The 22007-nt window shown below is 43.7% G+C and overlaps 1 protein-coding gene across 10 annotated transcripts in view; it reads left to right on the plus strand.

The window, feature by feature from the left end:
• Positions 1 to 22007, plus strand: part of CHD2 (chromodomain helicase DNA binding protein 2) — a 65931-nt gene that overhangs the window by 890 nt on the left and 43034 nt on the right. For 2 of the 10 annotated variants that reach the window (XM_083474957.1, XM_083474959.1), the window contains exons 2-5: positions 248 to 387; positions 16681 to 16900; positions 18090 to 18176; positions 18835 to 18900. In XM_083474957.1, the coding sequence (XP_083331083.1) occupies positions 326 to 387; positions 16681 to 16900; positions 18090 to 18176; positions 18835 to 18900 (435 nt within the window). In that variant the 5' untranslated portion in view covers positions 248 to 325. Of the gene's footprint in view, positions 1 to 247; positions 388 to 16680; positions 16901 to 18089; positions 18177 to 18391; positions 18738 to 18834; positions 18901 to 21025; positions 21141 to 22007 lie in introns of those variants that run through there. The other 8 variants (XM_083474960.1, XM_083474961.1, XM_083474964.1 and 5 more) reach the window with 7 other exon arrangements.

The raw sequence follows: 22007 nt of genomic DNA on the forward strand, positions 1-22007 counted from the left end.
TGACGCAATAAAATACCGAGAATACTTGCTTCCAGGGTTACTTTAGGAAAGTTTGTAGGATGCTCCCCAGGGCTGTGTACCCTCGTGGTTGTTTTTTTTTTAAATGTATAATATTCTCCGTTTTCCCCGTGTTGATCAGCGTTCTGCATTATTGTAACAAATACCATTGCAGCGTCAGGACTTTGTTCTTGGTATTGAAAGCCATAGGCACAAACTGGGACCTTACCTTTCTTTCAACTTTTGACAGTAAATACCTGGGCACAGGACTTCAAAGCAAACACAGCCACCTCTCGTACCTTTCCCTTAAATATTTAAGAATAAAAAGATGATGAGAGATACGGATAAAAGCCAAGGAGAGGAGGGTTCAGTCCACAGCAATGCTTCGAGGTATGATCTCTCAACTTTATTATTTTTTTATTAACCTGATTTCATTGTTTACCTTTTGACACCCTTGGGTTACCAGCAGGAGAGAAACAAAATATATATTTCAATGCTTTTGATTTTTTTTCTAAGGAGTGACCTTGAGCTTGCTAATATGCCACACCCTGATTTTCTTTTTTTTTGGGTTGCAATTTCTGGAAGTTGTGGTGTGATTGAAAGGCCCCATGCCATAGTTAAAAGGTAAAGCACCTTTCTACAGATGGAACCTTTTCCTGTATATTATGCAAGTTTTAGCTTCTGAATTTTGTGTTTTTGAGGGGTTTTGTGCTGTGAAAAATGACCTTGCCTATATAGCCACTGCTGCATTGCACCATTTTACATATAAGGGATTTTTTTTCCTTTGAAGAATTTGTGAAGTCTAAACTTTAGTTGAAGGCCAGACAGAAGCCTGATAGTATTGTAAATAAGAAACTACACAAAGTTTTATGAATGAAAAAAAATTCATTTTATAATAAAAAACAGAACGCGTGTGTGTGGTTGACACCCTTTGCTTCATATTCAAATACCTAAAACTTTGATACTGTTTTAGGTATTTTAATATATTTTGATACACTTTAACCAGATTTCCCCATTGATAGTAGATTCTTCCATTTAAAAGAGAAATGAACTAAGTGGGACACCTTGGAATCTTGTCTATTTTCTTTTTAACTTGGAGTAAATTTTAATGTTTGGGATTTCTTGTGTATTTTTTTTTGCAGGTGTTGGGATGGCAAGTCTAATAAAATATTTTTAATTTGAATCTGTCACTTTTTTGCTTAGCCCTGTAGCAAGGGAATTCTAGCTGTGTGTCCCTGATAATTCTGATAATAATTTTCTGCAACATATTTACTGACCCTAGCTTGTTTTGTTACTTAAAATCCCATTTTCAGCTTTTTGTGTTTATAATCCTGAAAATAATTTGTGTACCAACCTGTTCCTTGTTTTAAGTGTATGAATGATATATTGTGATGTTTAGATTTTAATTCAATAGATTATTAGAATTTGAATTAATACCATGTGGTAGAAAAACCCTAGGGGTTGTGGGTGTTTTCCTACAGTATGTTATGCACTAAGAGATTCAAAGTTTAAGCAATGTAAAATATTTCAGTGGATGTGGATATATTTAATTGAAGATTAAAACTGAAGGCAGCTGCAATTTTTAATGGGGGTGAAAAAGCCATTTGATTCCCACACCTAGGTACAAGAAAGCATGGATCTCTTTTTAGGAATGCATAATTTTCAACTCTATGAAACTCACAATTCAGACATGCAGTTGTGAAAGTCAAATTGCTGACTTGGTAACAACATTGTTTTTGAAATTAGCTGGTTAATCGGTTAATCCACGTTGATAGAAACCCACTGCATTTTAGGAATAAATAAATGTGATAAACTGAACAAAGGGGTTTAGTATCACGAGGGGCAGCAAACTAAACCTTTAAAAAGCTGTGAAATGTGAATTGAATTAGAAAATTAGATTAACCACCCCTTTGACATTCCCCCCCTTTTTTTCTTCCCCATGGGTATATTATTTGCATAACCTCCACACATGAACTTTTGCTTTCCTGGTAAGCATTATGTTAACACCTTTTGTATTGAAATAAAGATCCCTATTCTCCCCCTCCCCTTTCAGTTCTTCAAAGGAAGATACTTACTACTAGCAATACTTTCTCACGGGGGACTAATGGAAAAAACAATATTTACTGTAAACAATTCCTCCTTGGAGTTCATTTTCTGAGCTGTTGGTTGTCTCAATGTTGTAGAAGGTGTATCTGTGGGGAAAGTACTTTTATGAAGGCCACCTCAAAATTGTACACACACATCCTACTTGCAACTTCCTTTCTGTATCTGATTGGGGTAGAGAAACGTGTCATAGATGGTTTACATCAAGGCCTCTCTTGATTGGGAGATAAGTGATAAGATTGGGGTGTTGGTTGAAGGGTGGGTAAATGTGTATATGAGACAGAGAGATGGGACTAGTCCCATGCTCCTTATATTGTTTTTAGGAGAAAGAATTAACTTACCTTCCTTTGCTTCCCCCACCCTGCAAAAATTGGCTCAAGATTTCTTTTCCCTAAGTGTTTTATATGCTTTGGTCTACAAGAATACATTGTGCAGAGAACACAATTCCTACTGGGAAATGTTTTGAGAACACATTTTATTCTTGCAGGAAGTTTTGCTTTTTAATACTTGCTCCACAGTTTTGGAATAGGGATTCTATGTGGCTCATGATCTTTAGGGTCACTTGTAGGTGACCCTAGGTCTCTTCTTCTTCCATATGCCGTTATATTGGATGGGATAAAACTCCCAAATAATATACAACTCAAGTCCATGTTCTGATGCAGCTTGTCATTGCACAATGGTTGCCTACTATAGTTTCTTTGGTTTTATAACCTTTAATCCTATTCATAATTATAATGTTTCACACTTCTTAGCTAACAGGTGGATGCTGTGAGTGAACAATGAATATTCTCATGTGGTTATGGGCAAGTATGTAGAATGAAAAAGCTGTGGTGGCATATTCTGCAACAAAACCTGTTATGGTTTAAGTTGGGTGGAGAACCTGTGGCTTTCCACATGCTGTTGACCTACAATTGCCATTATCCCTGACAATGGGCCACACTGACTGGGCCAAAGGGATTTTTTAGTCCCAACATCTGGAGGTCCACAGGTTGCCCACCTTTGGTTTAGATTATAAATAGCTTGGAACACTTCCAGTCATTTGGAAAAAGATTTCGTTCAAAGCCCAAGCTATTAAGAACTTCACACAAGATTTGTCATGGAACCATGTTATTCCCAATATGCTCATGAACCAATAATTTTAAATTCCCATACCACTTCATGTCAAAATGTTCTGCAATGCTTACAATAAACACAGAAAATCAAAACACAATGCAATATTTTAAAAAGAATAGAGAAACACACTCCCTCTTAAAACCTGGCTTAAGTCACAGTCTGATGCATGTTATGCGGAACTAAGTCCTGTTGAACACAGTTGGGCGTCTTGTGTTAATGAAAAGCACTTTTCAGCGATGAAAATGTTTCCTGTTGCTGCCTGAAAGCTAGGGAAGGAAGATACCAGGTTAATCTTCCTAGCAAGGGAATTTGCTAACTGGGGTGCCACCCCCAAGTAGGCTGTTGATTGGGATGGGCCACCAGTGCCTCTCCAGCTGTTGCTGTTCTGTACTTTCCATCATCTTTGATCCTTGGTCATGCTACCGGGGCTGCTGTGAGTTGGGAGTCCCAACAATTTCTGGATGGTCACAGGTTAGTTGCACCTCCTGTAAGATCCTTAGCTACGCCATATTCAAGATGGGAGCACCTGCAACTAATCCTACATATATTCTGGAACCCCCTATACATAAGAAGTTCCATGCACAACCTGACCCTAAGCATAAGTTAAACAAGACTTGCTTCCAAGTAAACATAGTTGGGATTGGGCTGTTACTTGGAAGTAAGCTCCGCTGTACCCAATGGAGTCCTAGTAAACAGTACACAGGATTGGGGTATTCAATAACACATGAGAGGAGTCTGCATAAAGTTACGATTTCTTACAAATAGCTGTTTGAGACTTGTCTTTTGTGCTGTTCGAAATGCATGCTCACATCGCAAATCCTTCATTATGTCAACATTTATATTTGCCTCCGTGCACCACAATCTATAAACTAGTTAAGACTACACAGAGTTAATATAGCATTTTTGTTGTGCCCGCTAACGCTCTCCCTGCAAGCTGGGGGCTTTATTTCCAGAGCAATTTCTCATTAAAGCTGTAAGCAGTAACTGTAAGCTGCATCATGCAGATTTCTGTTAACAAGCACATTCAGCTAGTGGCGGCCATTTTATGAAGCACCACTCGTATTTAAAATGAGGGTTTTTAGCTGGGGACAATGAGCAATGAGGGTGGAGGGGAGAGAGGGAGAGAATTACTTGTGGGGGAGGGGGGGCTTTAATATCTCTTGTGGTGTGAGGCACGAAGCATTTATTTTGGGGGAGAATAAATGGGCTAGGTGGGTCGGAGCAAAATAAGAAAACGCTAAGCATTTTACTGCAGGTCTGTCACAAAATGGCTGTTCCTTTGTGCCGCATAGCTGACAGACATACTGCATTGCACTGTGTACTCTTTTTTTTTTTTTAAGCACAGCAGGAAGTTGCTGGTGGATAGTTCAAAGGCCATCTTGGGCTGGACAAGAGCTCTGGTTGGCTGCCGGCTCACTTGGAAACAGGAGGGTCAACAACGGCAGAGCTCTGTGTCAGCCGGAGCCCTGCCTTCCTGGTGACATCACAGTCCTCTCATTTCTCACAGCCAGACAGCTTTCTGCCTGCTCCAGCCAACCAGGGTGGATTAGAAAGAAGCCTTTTGCATGCAGCGTGCTCACTTCTTCCACGATGCTGGAAAGCAAGAGGCTGAGAGCAATGCAGCGCTTAAAAAGCGTGAAGCTTTTTTAAAAAACGAAACAAAAACTGTGATGGCAAAATAAAAAAAGGATGTGTGTCTTCATAGCCAGTGGCAACATGACCAATAAACCAGAATATGCCGCTAAAAAACGCTGGGTTTTCCCTTGAGTAATCTACTTCCCCTTATGCTCAAACCATTTTTGGAAGAATAGCAAGAGAACAGCTTTTCAGGCAGCATATTTTTTGAGGAACGAGCTTTTTTTCAGGCTAGAGCACACTTCGTCGGCAGTCTCGTCAGATATTGGGGAGAACCCAACCATTTCTCCCTAAGCTATTTTGCTTTAATGGGTACAGAACGTGTGTGTGTGTTTAACTATGTCTAATCGGGCTGCAATTTAACAAAGGAGAACACAGTCCTTTATACTGGAAGAAGACTGCTCTTTGGGGCAGCCTCACATTAGATCAAATTTAAACAGGGATTTCACAACAGGAAGTGTATCTGAAGAAGTGTCCATGCACACCACGAAAGCTCATACCAAGAACTAACTTAGTTGGTCTTTAAGGTGCTACTGGAAGGATTTTTTTTTATTTTCACAACAGGAAGGTTATGTTAATACCCTATAATCCCCGGCACCTGGCCGGGTGTGGAATAATTCAGGTGAAGCACTTTTACAAACATATTTCAAATTGAGATTTAATAATGACATAGGTGTCTGCATTCACAGCTGCTGAAAAGCCACATCACCTTTCCTGGAAAGCTCATAGTTTTGGAGGTGTTGTTCCCTCATGTGTTTAGGGAAATGCACTCTATATATTTTACACATATTTCCTCAAAATAGGTGATGTTCTCTTAACAATTCAAGCCAGCTGGTAGTGCTTTGGCAACCTTTGAACTGAAAAGTTTGTGTTTCCTGTACTGTGAACTCTTGCTACTTAATCCCAAACTCTTTTGTTTTGGATCCTGTCTGGTGCTCCATTGAACTTTCTGAATCATTGCAAAACTCACCCTGATCTCTCCTTTACACCAGAGGTTTACCTTGTGAAGAGCATAGGTCAGAAGAGTGCCTGTAAAGAACATATTTAATGCAGTTAAAGATGTAAGAGATCTGGAATGTCACAAGACTAGTGTTTGTCTTCCGCCTTCCTCTGACTTCCCCATTGTTTGAGATGTGAGTCACAGATGGCCTCATTCTTGCTGTTTGCAAGCTAGCAATTGCTGCTAATTAATGTAGAAGCAGCCCAAGTAACTGGATCTGGTTTAATGAAGAGAAGAGGAATGGCCTCATTCTGCATAACTTTAAAGTGCCATTGTCTCTTATGCCAATGAACACAAGTACAGGACAACAAAAAAGCCCTTGCTCTGTGTACACAAATAACCTGATTCCAGGCTGGCAGATTTTCAACTTGGGTGCCCTGTAACCCTGCCTCAATTTGTAATTGTTCGGTCATCAAAACTGTTACCAACCCAAAATGGCAAAATATGGATCCGAGTTTTTAATTGCTCTGTGAATTTTCATCTGTCTTGTGGGCACTTCACACATGAAATGGTAAATGCCAGTGGCTGATATTCAGTAGGTTTGTCTACTCTTATCAGGACTATTTTGATGTATTGGTACATGTGCACCTTAAATCTGGTAGGCTGCTCGTCTACAAATGATACATTGCTTTCCAGGCACATTTGCCTAGGCACCTGGGTAGTTTCCATCTTTTTGAGGTTTAATTATCTTTAGCAGACCATGCCCACAGCGGCTCACAATAAATATTTTTTTAAGAATCAACAATTAATCACCAGGCATGCTGACAGTTTCAAATAGGACAGAGTCAAAAAGTCAACTTCAACACTACAGTGAATAGAGAGAAAATGCAAATTTCAAAGGGAATTTCCTTCTGATGGACTCTAGTTGTGAAAGCTTGTGCCACAATAAATATGTTAAGCCTTTAAGATGCCACTTTTAAACTTTTAATGAAGTGCAAAAGCAAGATCAAAAACAGCAGTGAAAACAAAAAGATTACCTAACCAAACTCCCAATTCCAGTGCTGGTATTGCTGAACTCCAGGGGAGCACAGAAGAGTTCAGTCTGAATTCAGGTAAGATATTGTCAATTTGGAGGGAAGATAGGCTGTATGCCCGAGTCCCTTCTAATCCCTGGACCCAGCAAGGGTTAAAATCTAAGCAAGGATTAATTTGTTGGAATAGCCAGGCCAGCTTCTTTGTAATGGCTCCCTAAGTATGGGTCATTAAGCTAACAAAGGAAGTGGCTTTGTGCCAGAGGCGAAATAGGTGCCCCCCCCCTCAACTGGCTGGTAGTTAGAAATACAAAGTCTAGAGTAGAAGCTAGAAGCAGGCCAAAGCCTGAGAGACATGCTTGATTTCTGCTTGAATCCAACTCTCTGGCTATGGGAGAAGCAAGACCACCTTGGGGTGTTAATGCTTTCAGCACCTCAAGCATAGTTTTAGGTTGTATATGTGTGTAAATAAGCCATATATCCTAAATCAGGCATAGGGCAACTTGGCCCTCCAGATGTTTTGGGACTGCAACTCCCATCATCCCTAGCTAACGACCAGTGGTCAGGGGTGATGGGAACTGTAGTCTCAAAACATCTGGTGGTTCGAGTTGGCCTATGCCTGTCCTAAATACACCACAGTCTCCTCTGTTCCTCATTCTGAGGAAACTGAACCCTGGGTAGGCACCTGAAATCACCCACTACTCAGAGATTGGGTTGGCATGCAACAATACATTGGGTATGGGTAGTGAGCTAGCTTGTTTTCACTTCAGGGAGACCCTTGTGGCATCTGCAAAGCGGGCAGCCTGGGAACATAGGGAGCTGCTGTATGCTGACTTTGGTTCCTCTAGTTTAGTATTGTTACTCTGATCATAGGGCATAGAATGATTGGTAGCAGCTCTCTGGCATTCCTGGCTGCGGTCTCTCCCAGCCCTATCTGGTGATGCTGGGAATTGAACCCAGGACCTTCTGCATCCAGAGCAGGTGTTCTACCACTGAGCTACAACCCTTTCCCAGGTTTATGGGCAATGGTTTAGGGCAGGGGTTGGCAAGGCTTACCGACCATGGGCTGGATCACTCCCGCAGAGATTGTCTGTGGGCCGGACTGGGGCAGCGCGATGCCTGAAATCGCGTCTGCGCATGTCTGCGGTGCTGGAAATCACTTATGTGCATGCCCAGACACCAAAAGTTGTGCCTGCGCAGAAGAGATTTTCGGCGTCTGGGCATGTGCAGAAGTGATTTCCGGTATCTACGCATGTGCAGATGTGATTTCTGGAGCCACTCGGTGAGTCCCCGTGCCATGTTGCGCCAGTTTAGCGCAGCGTGCGGGGGACTCATCGAGTGGGCAGCTCGGTTCAGAGGTAGCTCGGTAAAACGGTCTTTGTGGGCTGGATCCGGCCCATGGGCTGCACGTTGCCGACCCCTGGTTTAAGGTTAGGCTTAATACTACAGCGAACCTGGTGCAGCCCATGGTTTAATGGAAAATTATGAATTGGAAAATTGTCCTATGCAGATTAGTCTAATTTGATTAGGCTATGTTGCGTCGGGAATTTTCCAGCTTATATTGGAAACATTTTTGATGCTTCAGAAAGTGATCCAATTTAGCAGGTTTATTTGTGTTTGGCAAAACTTCCAAGTTTGTTTAGTGTTGTATTTGCAATCACTGTGCATTTATTGTTCTTAAAAAAAAATACTTGCACCACATGCATGAAAACAGGAAGCATCCAATGAAAATGGCAAAAAAGGCAGATCTGTCTCAAGGATGCTGAATAGCAGTGCTTTTTATTAGTGGACATTCATAAAAAGTATTACTCTTCAGCTTCTTTGAGATTGATTTGCCTTTTTTTGTCACTAATTAACTTGTGAAATGATCCCCCCCCCGCCCATTCCATACTATCTGACCCTGCTTCCAGTAGAAGTGCTTGATTGTGGGCTGTGACCCACACCAGTGTTGCTTCCTAAAGGTGGTGAGAGGTGTATATGTGTGTGTGTGTGTGTGTGTGTGTGTGTGTGTAGAGATGGCTCACATTTCAGAAATTATGCTTAACCCTACTCAATTTGGTTTCCCTTCCTGTTCAAGAAGACAAGAGTTTGCAAGATTCTTGTGAAGCATTGTGGTTTGCGGGTAGGTCAGAGTCTTGACAGGGCCAGTGATGCCACAGACCAAAAACTTCAAGAAGTGATACGACTTCTTTAATTAGGATTATAGTTGCTCAAGATTTTGGCCGTGAGTTTCTGCAGTCATTGAAAGCAAGATGATTATTATTATTAATTTATTTTAAAATCTGAATTTCCTTGGTTTGGGTTTGAAAAACACAAAGTTCTACCAAGTTAACATTTTCCATGAATTTGAGTGTGTGCAACTTTGAGCCCGGGTTTTATCCACCTTCAACGTGCATTCAAAGCAAATTTTCACCCTCAAAGAATTCTGGGCAATGTAGTTCACCCCTCACAGAGTTACGATTCCTAGCAGCCCTTAAACAAACCACGGTGCCCAGAATTCTTTGAGGAAAAGAGTGTGTTTTTAAAATGTCGTGTGTACCCAGTTTATGTCACACCCAGAAATCGGTTGCATTCAGTTACGTTATACTCAAAAGTAGGCCCACTGAAATAAATGGGCCTAAGTTAATAATGGCCGTTAATTTCAATTGGATGCAACCCTGTATCTCCCCCTCCCCATGCTTATCCCTGAAAAAAGTATTGTGTAACTTGAAAGTAAGCTCTCATCTGTTGGGATGCTCCCCACCCCCCATCACATTGCTGGAAGAATTACTTCATCTTTTGAGTCTAAAGGAGCCTTTGGTTTATCCTCTCTCTTCCTTGAGTGTGAACTGGGAAGAAGCTTCCTATTGAAGTTGTCAGAGATGCTCTTTAATCATGGGTGGTGGTGATGGGCCATTATGCTTGATCTCTTTCTTTGCTGAACTTTTTGTTCACTCAGTAAAACATCCGTATCCCTGGCAACCTATTATTCCCTGATGGAGGCCACATTCACAGGGTTAAATCCAAGCAACTCCCCCTCTGGATGTTGAAACTCCAGATGTCACAGAACAACGGAAATCTTGTGGCCTTGCAGCAAAAGCGGCCAGTGGGGGCGTATGCTTGGGAGTCAGGCCCCTCCAGTTTGCATTCAGTGGCTGTCTGGGAACGGGCCTGTGTGATGTATTAGGAAACTGAAAAAGAGGGTGAATATGAGGATCCTAGAGGGTTTTTTGGGGGTGGGCGGGCACAAAGAGGAAAACAGTTATGAGAAAGTTTCCTAAAAGCAATGCAAACCATGAGAAAAAGTGTTCTGTGACAGTGTGTCACATGGGGAAGAAAAGGAACTTCCTGAAAGGTTATGCTATAGTAAGTTTTTTTGTCTTCAGGGTTCCGCAAGAAATCTCTTTTTTTTTTTTTTTGCTGCATGATGCTAAGGCCACATTCATACATTTAAAGCACCGTGATACCGCTTTGAGCAGCCAGTTGCTTTTCCTGGGGTACTCTGGGAATCATAGCTCTCTGATCTACACCCTTCATGATACACAGTTTCCAGAATTCTTTGGGGGAACCCATGGCTGTTTAAAGTCGCATCACGATGCTTTAAATGTATGGAGTGAATGTGCCCTTCTGCTGGTAGGACTGGACTACATGGGGGCAATATGGCAAAGGAAAGGTCTTTTGAAGAAGCCTGGCTCCAACTCTTTGGAAGCACATCTCACTGGAAGGGATAATCTGTGGAATATGATGGCCCATTTTGAGAGAGCCTTCAGGTGTCCTCTGTAGATATCAGCTTAGCAGGAGGTAGATTTACACAATATAGGAGCCAGGCCTTGAGCTTTGTGGCACTTGACCCTTGGAAATTACCTCATCCCTCAGGTTAATTATCAGACAGAAGCTGTATCTGTTACCTTTTCTGTACCTTCTGAAGACAAACCTTTCAAGTCAGGAGTCAGCAACCTTTTTCAGCCATGGGCCGGTCCACTGTCCCTCAGACCACACTATATTTTGAAAAAAAATATGAACAAATTCCTATGCCCCACAAATAACCCAGAGATGTATTTTAAATAAAAGCGCACATTCTACTCATGTAAAAACACACTGATTCCCGGACCATCCGCGGGCCGGATTGAGAAGGTGATTGGGCCGCATCCTGCCCATGGGCCTTAGGATGCCTACCCCTGTTTTAAGTGGAGATGTTTATCCCAGTCTACGTCTCATTTGGAATTGTCATTAGTACGTTTTATGTTTTTGTTTCATCAGTTATGAATCTGCAGCCCTGGCCTCCTTGATGATGATGATGATGATAATAATAAATAATCCTCATCGTTTAAGCTGGCTGAGGCCAATGAGTCAAACAAAATATGGAGGGCACCACTTTGGCTACCCCTACCAACCAAAGTTTGAGTTTAGTACTGTGCTACATTTTCAGATGAGTATACATAAACAGAGCAACTTTACTGTGGATGAAATTGCTCGAGAGACGTGTTTATGAAATGCACTCAAAGATCAGGCATGTGCCCCACCACTTTTAAGTTTGTTAATAGCAGCTTCCTGCAGTTGAAGGGGAAATCCCCTTTTCTACCAAAAGATGCATCACAGAACTTGTTATGTGGCTAATTTTGCAGGTCCTTTGAATGCTCCGTATGTGGTTTGTGTTAGGAAGCTGAAAACCCTTTAGATTTCTCTGGGGAGGAAAAGTAGCTTCATTGTCCCATTTAAATCTTGCCTGTGGCTCTTGTGTTTGGCAGAGGCTGAGCCTTTTCAAATGCTGTCTATTTTCCTGTATTTACTTTAAAAATGTGTTGGTCCTTAAGAAAAATTCTAAAACATTTATTAGTGCAATATCTTTATTAGATTAACCAAATGATCACAAAATACTCAAAATATTTGCACACTATTTTTGTGACATTTTTGGTTGGTCTAATAAAGGTATTGCCCTAATAACTATTTTGGCTTATTTAGGGTTGCCCTATTTCAAAAATTAAAAACCAGGGCATTCTGAAAGTTGTTGGAAACCCCCCAAAATTTTTTAGCACCACCTTTCGGAAATTCCCCCCGGACGTCAGTTTCGCCTTTGAAATCCCGGTAATGTGTGGAAAAATCCGGACCTATCCAGCCCTAGATTATTTATTTTAGGTAGCCCATTGAGATACTTATCTACCACAAAATAGTCCATGTATATTCTAATTACGTTAACCCCACTTCTCCCTAACAAGGGTTGCCACTGACCCAGAAAGCACACACTCTGGTCTGCTCTTATGACTTTAGTATCAGATTGATTTGTAGAAACTGGGAAATGAGGATATTAATGTCTGTGCCGTGAAAAAGTCCTGGTAATTCTTACAGATCAGTTCACAGCTAAAGGCATAGGAGGGGGTCAGCTGAAACTTTGGTTAGTCTACTTTTTGCTTGGCAGCACCAACTGACCTCTGAGCTAGCATTCCCAGACCCTCTTCAGCAGAGGCATAGCTAGGGGAGGAAGCGGGCACTGGGCGCCACACTGCGGAGGGTGGCACTTACCACAGGGCCTGTAGCACGCCCGAGCCGCACGTTTCTCATAGGAGTGATGCAGTGGCTCGGGTGGCATGGGGCTTACGTCTGCCCACCGCCTCCCTGCAGGCTCCACGCTGCTTGAAAAAGCAACACAGGCCTGCAGGTCGCTGGTGCGGAATGTGGTTTGGGCACTGGGATTCTGGTGTGCCCTCCCCTGTCCCAATTTGGAACGTCACAAATGTGCTGAAGAAAAATCACCAGAAAAGTGCCTCTAGGCACATGCAGAGTGCATTTCCCCTTGCACTTGAGCAACCACAGCTTCCTGCATTGCAGCTAGGATTAGGAAGAAAGGCCTGAGGATGAAATTCAAGCTCCAGGGTGCTCTATGTGGCCCTCAGAACTTTCACCAGGCGGCACCCAGCACTGGCTCGTTTTTTCACACTCTTGGTGACTGCTTCTGTCTGGTTGGAAAATGTATTTGAACTCTGATAATGCCTCTTGCTTGTCTGGATTGAAGACAAAGAGGGATGTCTTTGTGTAGAAAGCAGCCTCTGCCCAACCCACCACTGGCGTGTGGCCCCTGAAAGGTTGCCCAGAAGGTAATATGGCCCTCAGGCTGAAAACAGTTGTCCCACTCCTGTTGTAGGTAAACAAACAATGAGTCTCTTCTCCCTTGTGAAACGGAACAGTTGTGTTTTAATAGGCTTTTAAGGTGTGGCATAGCTAAAATGGTGACCTTCAGATGCTGCAGGACTTCAGTGTCCATCATCCCTGGCAATTGGCCATGCTGCCCAGGGTTGGTGGAAGATGGAGTCCTATAGTATCTGGACATGGAAGTCCAATAGTAGGCTGGGATCATTCACTGTGCACCTTAAAGGGTTACTTCTGTTAATTTGTCAACTAGCCAAGGGGTGGCAGCAGAGGTGTTGCTTAGCAACCAGGTAGAGTTGCATGAGCTTCACTTACAGATAGGTAGCCGTGTTGGTCTGCCATAGTCAAAATAAAAAAAATCCTTCCTGTAGCACCTTAAAGACCAACTAAGTTAGTTCTTGGTATAAGCTTTCGTGTGCATGCACACGTGTGCATGTATCTGAAGAAGTGTGCATGTACACGAAAGCTTATACCAAGAACTAACTTAGTTGGTCTTTAAGGTGCTACAGGAAGGATTTTTTTATTATGAGCTTCACTGTGGTAGCATGTGCCCTGATTGGTTGTATAGCTTTGAGGGAGTTTTACCTCTGTACATTTGGTTGAGTACTTTCCTTCTATGTAAAATACCTGAACTAAGAAAGAAAATCTCTTATTCCTTTCTCCTCGGATTGTACTGTTTTGTTCATTTTCCTCAGTTATCAGGTTTTCTTCTCTATTTAAGTGCTAACATTCTGGCGCTCACTGTATGGGCTGCCCCTGACCTAGTTTTATTTGCTGCCAGTTTTGATATGTAACATCCTTTAGCCTTGCTGCCTGCGTCCATGACTCCTCCTGTTTCATCCTCACAGTAACCCTGTGAAGTAGGTTAGATGTAAGTGTTACCCATGGATCTTTTTGGAGAGTTTGAACATGGCTCGCTTTGCTCCTTGTTCCACATTGCTCAACCACATTGTTTCTTTTACTCTTTCCTTCCGAAGACCTAGAGTCTTCATGTCAAACTCAGCAGCCTTACATATGGAGAGTTTGGGGGACCTGGGGTAGCTCAGTGGAAAGAGCACGAGAGCCCCATTGGGCAAAAGATTCCAGCACTACAGAGGGTTGGACTAGATGACCCCTGTGGTCCCTCTACAATTCTGTGATTCTCTGTCTCAACTGAATCAGTCAAGACGCTGAGGATTAAGCAACTAAACATGGGAGCGACTCCCCTGGTTAGTTCAGAACACTTGATGATCACAATAAAGCCAGGAAATTGGATTTTATTCCTTTTACTCTTTGGGAGGACGGCTCGTGAACATATATTTGTTACAGTTTAAATATCCCCTTCTCTAGTTCCCCCAAAGAGGTAACAGAGGGAAGGACCATAGTTCATTGGTAGAGCAGCTGCTCTGCATGCCGAAGCCCAGGCTTGCACACCCTCTTGTCTGAAACCCTGGAGAGCTGCTGCCAGTCTGTGTGGGCAATATTGAGTTGATGGCAGTGGCGTAGCGTGGGGGGTGCCAGGGGTGCCGGCCGCACCGGGTGCAACATTTGGGGGGGCGCGTTTGGCCGGCCCTCCTTGAGGAAGCAGGAACCCCACTGTCCTCGGACCTCCTCCGAAGGCTGGCGGTGGGGCGGAGAGACCTCCTCCCCGCGCCAGCCTTCGGAAGGCTGCTCCGAAGCCTGGCGGTGAGACCTTCTCCCCGCGCCAGCCTTCGGATGGCTGTCCTGAAGACTTGTGGTGGGAGCAGTGGCGTAGCGTGGGGGGTGCAGGGGGGCCTGCAGCACCTGGCACAACATCTGGGGGGCGGCGGAAGAGACTCGAGTGCTAAAATCCACGGGTTAGGGGGCGCAAATTACTTGCCTTGCCCCGGGTGCTGAGAACCCACGCTACGCCACTGGTTGATGGACCAACGATCTGACTCGATATAAAGCAGCTTCCTCTGTCTAGGAAAGGGCTGCAGTTCACTGGTGGGGCATCTGCTCTGAGTGCAGAAAGTTGCAGGTCCAATTCTAGCATCTCCAGGTAGACTAGGAAAAACTCCCACCCTCTGTTTAAACATCTGGAGTCAGGACTCCTGGCACTCTGAAGAGCCTCTGTTGGTCAGTGTAGACAACCCTGAGCTAGATGGACAAAGTATGAGGCAGCTTCCTTGTTCCATGATCCAAAACAGGCAGTGAATAAGTAGCTGCTGTCCAGTTCAGCAACTAGTGTGATGCAGGCAGTTGCCTGAATCCTCTGCACATTTTTCGGGAGACCATCCTCTTCTTAAATTTGCCTTCTGTCCTCTCAAGTGTTTTTCAAAGGCCTTTCTGCTGGTGCTTTTCACAACACACTTCCCTTTGGGTTATCGGTGAAGAAAACGCAGGGAGATCTGTAAGATGGTGGAGAGAGGAGTAGAGAATATTTTAAAATGGCTTCTGGCTCTCTGCCTCTGGAGCTGTTTGTGTCTGTTCTCCCCGCCACCTCTCTGCCTGAGTACCTCTATATTGCCCTCTGCCAGCTTCCCAAAGAAATGCATTTTGTGTTTTTGACCTTTTCCCTCTCATATTAAAATAATTCAACTTGTATTTTATTTTTTTAATATTGTCTTAAACCTTGCTGGAATAACATTCCAACCTCTGTGCCAGATATCAGTTTAAAGCCATTTCGTATTTTAGCCACAAATCTTTGGATTTGAAGTATTTCTTAGTTTATAACCTCCCCCTCCCCCTTTCTTAAAAAAACATACAAAAAATGCAGTTGGCAGTAGTTCTTGAACTTTCTTTCTCTTTGGGCCACACTTTCAGGAGAAAAAAATTGCTTGCACCACAACATTTTTTTATTGATGAGAAATACATTGGAAAGAAACAACTCATAGCAGTGTTGGATTTTGAAAAGATATCTATTCGTATTCTGCAAATAAAAACTATATTTTGATGCTATGCTACCACGTACCCACTTTAGCAAAACAAAAACAAAACAAGGCCACCTAGAGCAGTTCAGGCTTACAATCTAAAACTGCCTTTCCCTTGGAAAACGAGCGAGGTCCGAACCAAAGAAGAATGGCAACTTAAACTGATGTAATATGCGCAGCTTGCGGACCTAACTCATAGAATAAGAGAAACAAGAAGAACATGTTTAAAGAAGATTGGAAAATGTTTATTGACTATATGGGGGGAAATTGTGTACGTTCGAAAAGGTTGGCAACATTAAGATAAATTCAACAGTGTAAATAAGTTTTGATGGATGTAATAATGGAATACTGAATGGTTTAGTTTATATAAAATATGCAGGGATTTATGTTACGCAGAATGAACCATGGAAAGAGAAGAAGGGAAGTCATTGATATTTTATGGTAGTCCAACAGCATCTGAAGCGCACATCTGCTTAAGAATAATACAGTGGTACCTCGGGTTAAGTACTTAATTCGTTCCGGAGGTCCGTTCTTAACCTGAAACTGTTCTTAACCTGAAGCATCACTTTAGCTAATGGGGCCTCCTGCTGCCGCCGCGCCGCCGAAGCATATTTTCTGTTCTCATCCTGAAGCAAAGTTCTTAACCTGAGGTACTATTTCTGGGTTAGCGGAGTCTGTAACCTGAAGCGTATGTAACCTGAAGTGTCTGTAACCCGAGGTACCACTGTAACAGCAACTTTATTATTTATCCCCTTCCCATATGACCGGGTTGCCCCAACCACTCTGGGCAGCTTCAACAGATCATAAGTGTGTGAACTTGCAAGATGGTTGACACTGATGAAACCCTCTCTTCTTCCTCCACAAGTCACTCAGCATCAGAAGAGGCCTCGGGGTCTGACTCGGCCAGCCAGTCCGACAGCGAGCAAGGAAGCGAGCATGGGAGCGAATCCAACAGCAGCTCGGAGACTTCCGAAAGCCAGTCTGAATCCGAAAGCGGCTCAACGGGCTCAAAATCTCAGCAGACGCCTCTGGAAGCCAAGGAGAAACCAACTTCCAAGAAAGAAAGGCTCGCCGATGTAAAAAAAGTATGTTGTTCCCTTGCTGCTGGGTATGCCTAACTCAGCTGAGTGGCCTTTGGCGGAGGTGGCAAAGCACAGCCTAGTTTCTTGCCATCTACTACAAGGTCTTCTGTTTCCGGGGTTTCAGGTTTTGGTTTGATATCCTGATATTCATCTGCCTTTGCCAACCTGCTCGCTGTGGCTGATGGGAGTTGTAGTCCAAAAGGTCTGGAGGGCAGTGACTTTGCAGAGCCTGAATTGTGTACCCTTCTGGATTCTTTTGTGTGTCGTTGGAATTTGGCTGAGTTGCCTCTTCGGTACTGTGAACCGCTGAAGGAAATTCTGAAAAGAAGGGACAAATTGATTGGAAGGTTTGCAAAGAGCTAGTCATGATGTGTTAAAATAAAATTTAGAAAGTGGCAGGGAAAAGACATAGAATGAGGAATGTATTAAAGGTCTGCAGAATTAGAAAGAGTTTGTAGGAAATTCTGTCTTGAAGGAGAGGTGGGCTTGCAAAATCCACACACTCCATGCTATTCCTACGTTTGTTAGATAAGAATTTAAGGGTTTCTTTGCTGGATCAGGCCAAAGGCCTATCTAATCCAGCATCCTCTTCTGACAGCAGCCAAGCATTTGCCACTTTTGGAAGCCACAAGCCATCCTTGAGTGCCGGCGTTGCACCAATATAGGGGCAGAGGCAAGGAGCTTGTAATCAGTCTGTGGAACTCACTGCCACAAGATAATTTTGTTTACTCATTATTTATTTAGCATATGAGTGATGGCAGATGACAACAACATGGCTTTAAAAGCAGATTGGGCAAAATCACAAAGCCTTGGTATGTTAGCTGTTACTGGCCGTGATAGTGGAGTTGAACCTCCATGTTGTTGTTTTTATTTTGATTATGTACTTTGTGATTTTATATTCTGATTTAATCCTGTGAACTGCCCTGAGACCTGTGGGTAGAGGGCGGTATATAAATTCAGTAAATAATAATAATAATAATAATAATAATAATAATAATAATAATAATAATAAAGTTCTTTTGAGTACTGATCCCTGGTTGTAAGTGACAAGAAGAAACCATTGGTGTCTTGCCATTCTCGCTTCTAGCCTTGCAGAGTTCTTGGGAGCATAAGAAAGAGGGAACATCTGTCGACTGCCCTGAATCCATGGATGAAGGATGCAGTACAAATGTGATTATGATTTATTTTGCAGATGTGGGAAGAATATCCAGATGTTTATGGGGTGAGGAGGTCGAACCGAAGCAGGCAGGAGCCCTCACGCTTTAATATAAATGAAGAGGTAAGGGGAGGGAGGATAAAGAGGAGGGGAAAGACATAATTGGGAATGGCCAAGCCATTCTGTTCAGTGTTACCTTTGAAACACAGAGGTGGCGCCATGGCAGCTGCATTTTTCCATTGGACGTGCCGTGCGCCATTCCTGCAGTCTGACCTGAGCAAGCAGCGCCCGTGGAACGCCCCTGAACTTTCAATGTTATGGTTAAAAAGTTCCAGTTGCACAATCCGAATTGGAAGTCTGATGTGGTTGTGATGTAAACGCTGGGGAAATGATCGCAGGAACGGCTGTGCTTGGAACCTCAGAGGGGCACCATTGAGATGAATTCATTTTGTGTGTATGTAGGGGTGTGTGTTTGCATGATGTTTCATTTCACTAAACCATTTCCCTCCCTTTCGCACCTGTAGATAATTAGTCATCTCTCGAATTCAGTGCATGAAATGAACTCAGTTTGGGGTTTTAATCATCTGTTGGCTGAGACATTTCTCTCCTTCCCTGCCTTCCATCAAATTCTGCTAAGAACAATGTGGTTCTGGAACTTGCGACCTTTTATTTGCTGTCCATTTTGTGAGTTGCTTTTCCTCCCCCCCCCCTTCAATATTCCCCCACAGCCTACCAATTTGTAAGGAGGGTAAGCAGTGGTTTCGCCTTCTGTTTTTTACAGATGGAGAAAATGAGGCTCAGGAAAGTTCAGAGTCACACTGAAAATGTCCAAGTTGGAAACCCAAAGGTAGGCACCTAAATTTATATTCAAGCACCTGAAAATATAAGCGGCACCCGCACCTCCCATTCGGGAGTCCTCTAAAAATGGGTCCATTTATGCTTGGGTGCCTATATATGGATTTAGGTGCCTAGCATCAGGCACCCACGGTTGAGCATTTTGTCTCAAAATGCGTATTAATTGTTCTCGGCCACTTACGGCCAACTTGGAGTTGAGTTTTGATTAGATTTGGTTTTCCTCAGTGTGCAACTTGATAGCACACTGACTTGTGTTTCATCTCCAGGGTCAAAGCTGGTATGCATCTAAGGACCAGTTGCTGGGGTGCACAAGCGAGGGAAAGTGCTGTGGCATATATATCCTGCTTGCAGGCTTCTCAGATGCATCTGAAAGCATGTTGCAGGACTAGATAGCCTGTTGGTCTGATCCAGCTGCCAGGCTGTTCTTACATTCATAAAAAAGGTGGTGCCAGAGATTGTCTTGTTTCCTACCTTTTTATCCAGTCTACCTGCCAAAACCCTCGAGGCAGTTTACATTTTTATAATAAGCACTTCTGGATTTAAGATCTGTCCATCAAGACAAACTCACATACTAACACATAAGGTGGTCAAACACACACTTGTCTATTCAGATGAGGGATAGGGAGCCTGTGGCTCTCCATATACTCCTGGACTACAACTCCCAGCAACCCTGACTATTGGCCATGCAAATTGGGGCTGATGGGTGTTGGAGTACAGGCAATTCCCTGTTTGCGTGGGAGTTGCGTTCCAGGTCATGGTTCGTGTTGGCGGTTTCGCGTCAATCGGGCGCACACAAAATAGTCTCTACCTGTATATCAGCATCTCGAAGGGCCACAGGTTCTCTATCCCTAAAGTATATATCTGCATTGTGCAATGTTTCTCCCGCTTGACTGCCCAACCCTTTCCATAAATACCAGTTGTGTTTTACTCTGTAAAAGCAGTATGCATGGGGTGTGTTTGTGTGTGGACGCAAGGAAGGTGCTTAAGCAAATGCTCCCCTCTATTGTCCACCCAACTTCCCCTCCTTTTTCTGCTGCTCTGGGGAGACCTCCCCCCCCCCAGTCCCAGATGTGGGTGGTCCAACATCCCTTCCTCTTACTGCCTCACAACAGTAATTAAGCAACCAAGTGTCCTTTACAATGGTGCTGCCTGCCGAGTGCAAAGCCTTAGAGCTGCCTCCGTGTTTTGTTTTATAACTTTCGCAATAATGGTAAGCCCGTATTCTCATTTCCCATATTACAGATGAGGGAAAACAGACTTGCTCACTGAGTGAGTTAATGGTAGAGGCAGAATTTGAATCTCGGTCTCCTAACCATCACACTGAGCCAGCTCTCAAGATGCTGGCAAAGAGATGCACCCCGTTTCCATACTACTCAACCATGGCACCCATTTTTCTGCAGTACTCTGTGGCCAGATTGTTGCTCCCTTCCTGTCCTATGATACTTAGTGATCCTACTATCATAGATGGCGTCCCCCCACCCCACTTCAACTCCTCCACCTCCCAAGCTTCCTAGTTTCCATGGGAAATGAGAAAGCCAGGAGATACTTTGCAGACCATTGTAGTTTGCTTTAGGGGTGATCAGGTTGCCGGTGGCCCTTCAGAGGCTGCCAGACTTCCAGCCATGCACACAGGACAAAAATGAACAATGAGATTTGCTAGCACAGGAGATAGTGAGGGCCACCAACTTGGATGGCTTCAAGAGAGGATTAATTGAGGAACTGGCTATCATTGGTTACTGGCCAGGATGCCACACTATGCCTCTGAATACCAGTTACTGAGAATTTCAAGTGTGGAGAGGGCTGTTCCATCCAGGTCCTGCTTGTGTGCTTCTGAAAGGCATCTGATAGGTCACTGTCAGAACAGCATGCTGGTCTAGATGGGCCTTTGGCCTATCCACCAGGGTTCTTCTTATCTTCTTAACTTTTATCAACCCTGACCATCATCCGCATCGCTGGGGGCTACTGGGAGGCAGATTCCAAGAAAGTCTGGAGGGTGCCAGGTTCCCCATTATTGACAGAAATCCACAGATCCTCCCTCCCCGTCCCGCAAGAAAGGTCAGATCCAGTGGGCTGTTAGCATGCCATTTATGCCAGCTTTTGTTTTCCTTTTTCCCAAGTTCTGCCAATACTAGGCTCTCTCTGTAACGATGGCCCAGCATGCACTGTGCTGGTGATGTCACACCCACCTCAGATCTCCGCTGCAGGCGAAAGCAGCTCCCTCTAGGGGCTCAGGTAAGTCCTGTCCTTTTTTTGTTTTACAATATTATGTGGTCTCATAACTATTGGGCCCATTTCCTCAATTGCCATTGGCTATGCTGTAAGATAAAGAGTTGAAAACAAAAACAAAAAAGTACACACATATGTGTCATTCAGTAGGAAACTTTTGCTTATACCACACAATATTGTAAAACCCAAAAAAGAACGCTCCTCTTCCCTTCTGAAATGGAGGTGGAAACGCAGAGTAGGCCCATAGCTCACCACATGGAACAGAGGCTTCCTTCCATGGAACAAGGAATGGGGAAGTTGTGCTGGCGCACAGTTAGAAAGCTGTGGGAGATTCACTGCTCCCTCGCTCCTGCCACCAAGTGATGGTTTGGCTTGGTGTTGTGTCCCAACCTGGGTTCATGATTGGTCTCACTTCAAAGGAATCGCAAGCAGTAAGCTGAGAACAAATCTTGGCTGCAGCTTGTGGTTTGTTTGGAGTGACAAAAAGCCCAGTGCCGGGTTGGGACATAGTGCTAAGCCCGACCTGTGCAAGTAGCGAAGCGGCTGCAGTTTTGTCACTGTACGCCAGCATGCTTGCTCGCTTGCCTTAAGCCATAGTTTGCCCCAGCACTGTGCGGGAACCAGGCCAGTATGTTACACCAGCCTCCTTCAGCCATGGATGGAGTTCAAATCAGTTAAACCGAGCTGATGCAAAATTTCTGCATGCGGACACTGTGGTTGCTAAACAAGAGGCATTTCTTCTTAGGCTGTTCTGGGAATTCTGTCTCACTTTATGTTTTTTAAACCAACACCACTTAGCGAAGGAGCACCTTCACCTGCGTCAATTTGCACATAATCCCAGAAGACACGAAACCTGTTTCTAACTGGGACATA

Source organism: Podarcis liolepis (genome assembly GCF_965112155.1).
Source record: "Podarcis liolepis genome assembly, chromosome: 14".
NCBI lineage: Eukaryota > Metazoa > Chordata > Lepidosauria > Squamata > Lacertidae > Podarcis > Podarcis liolepis.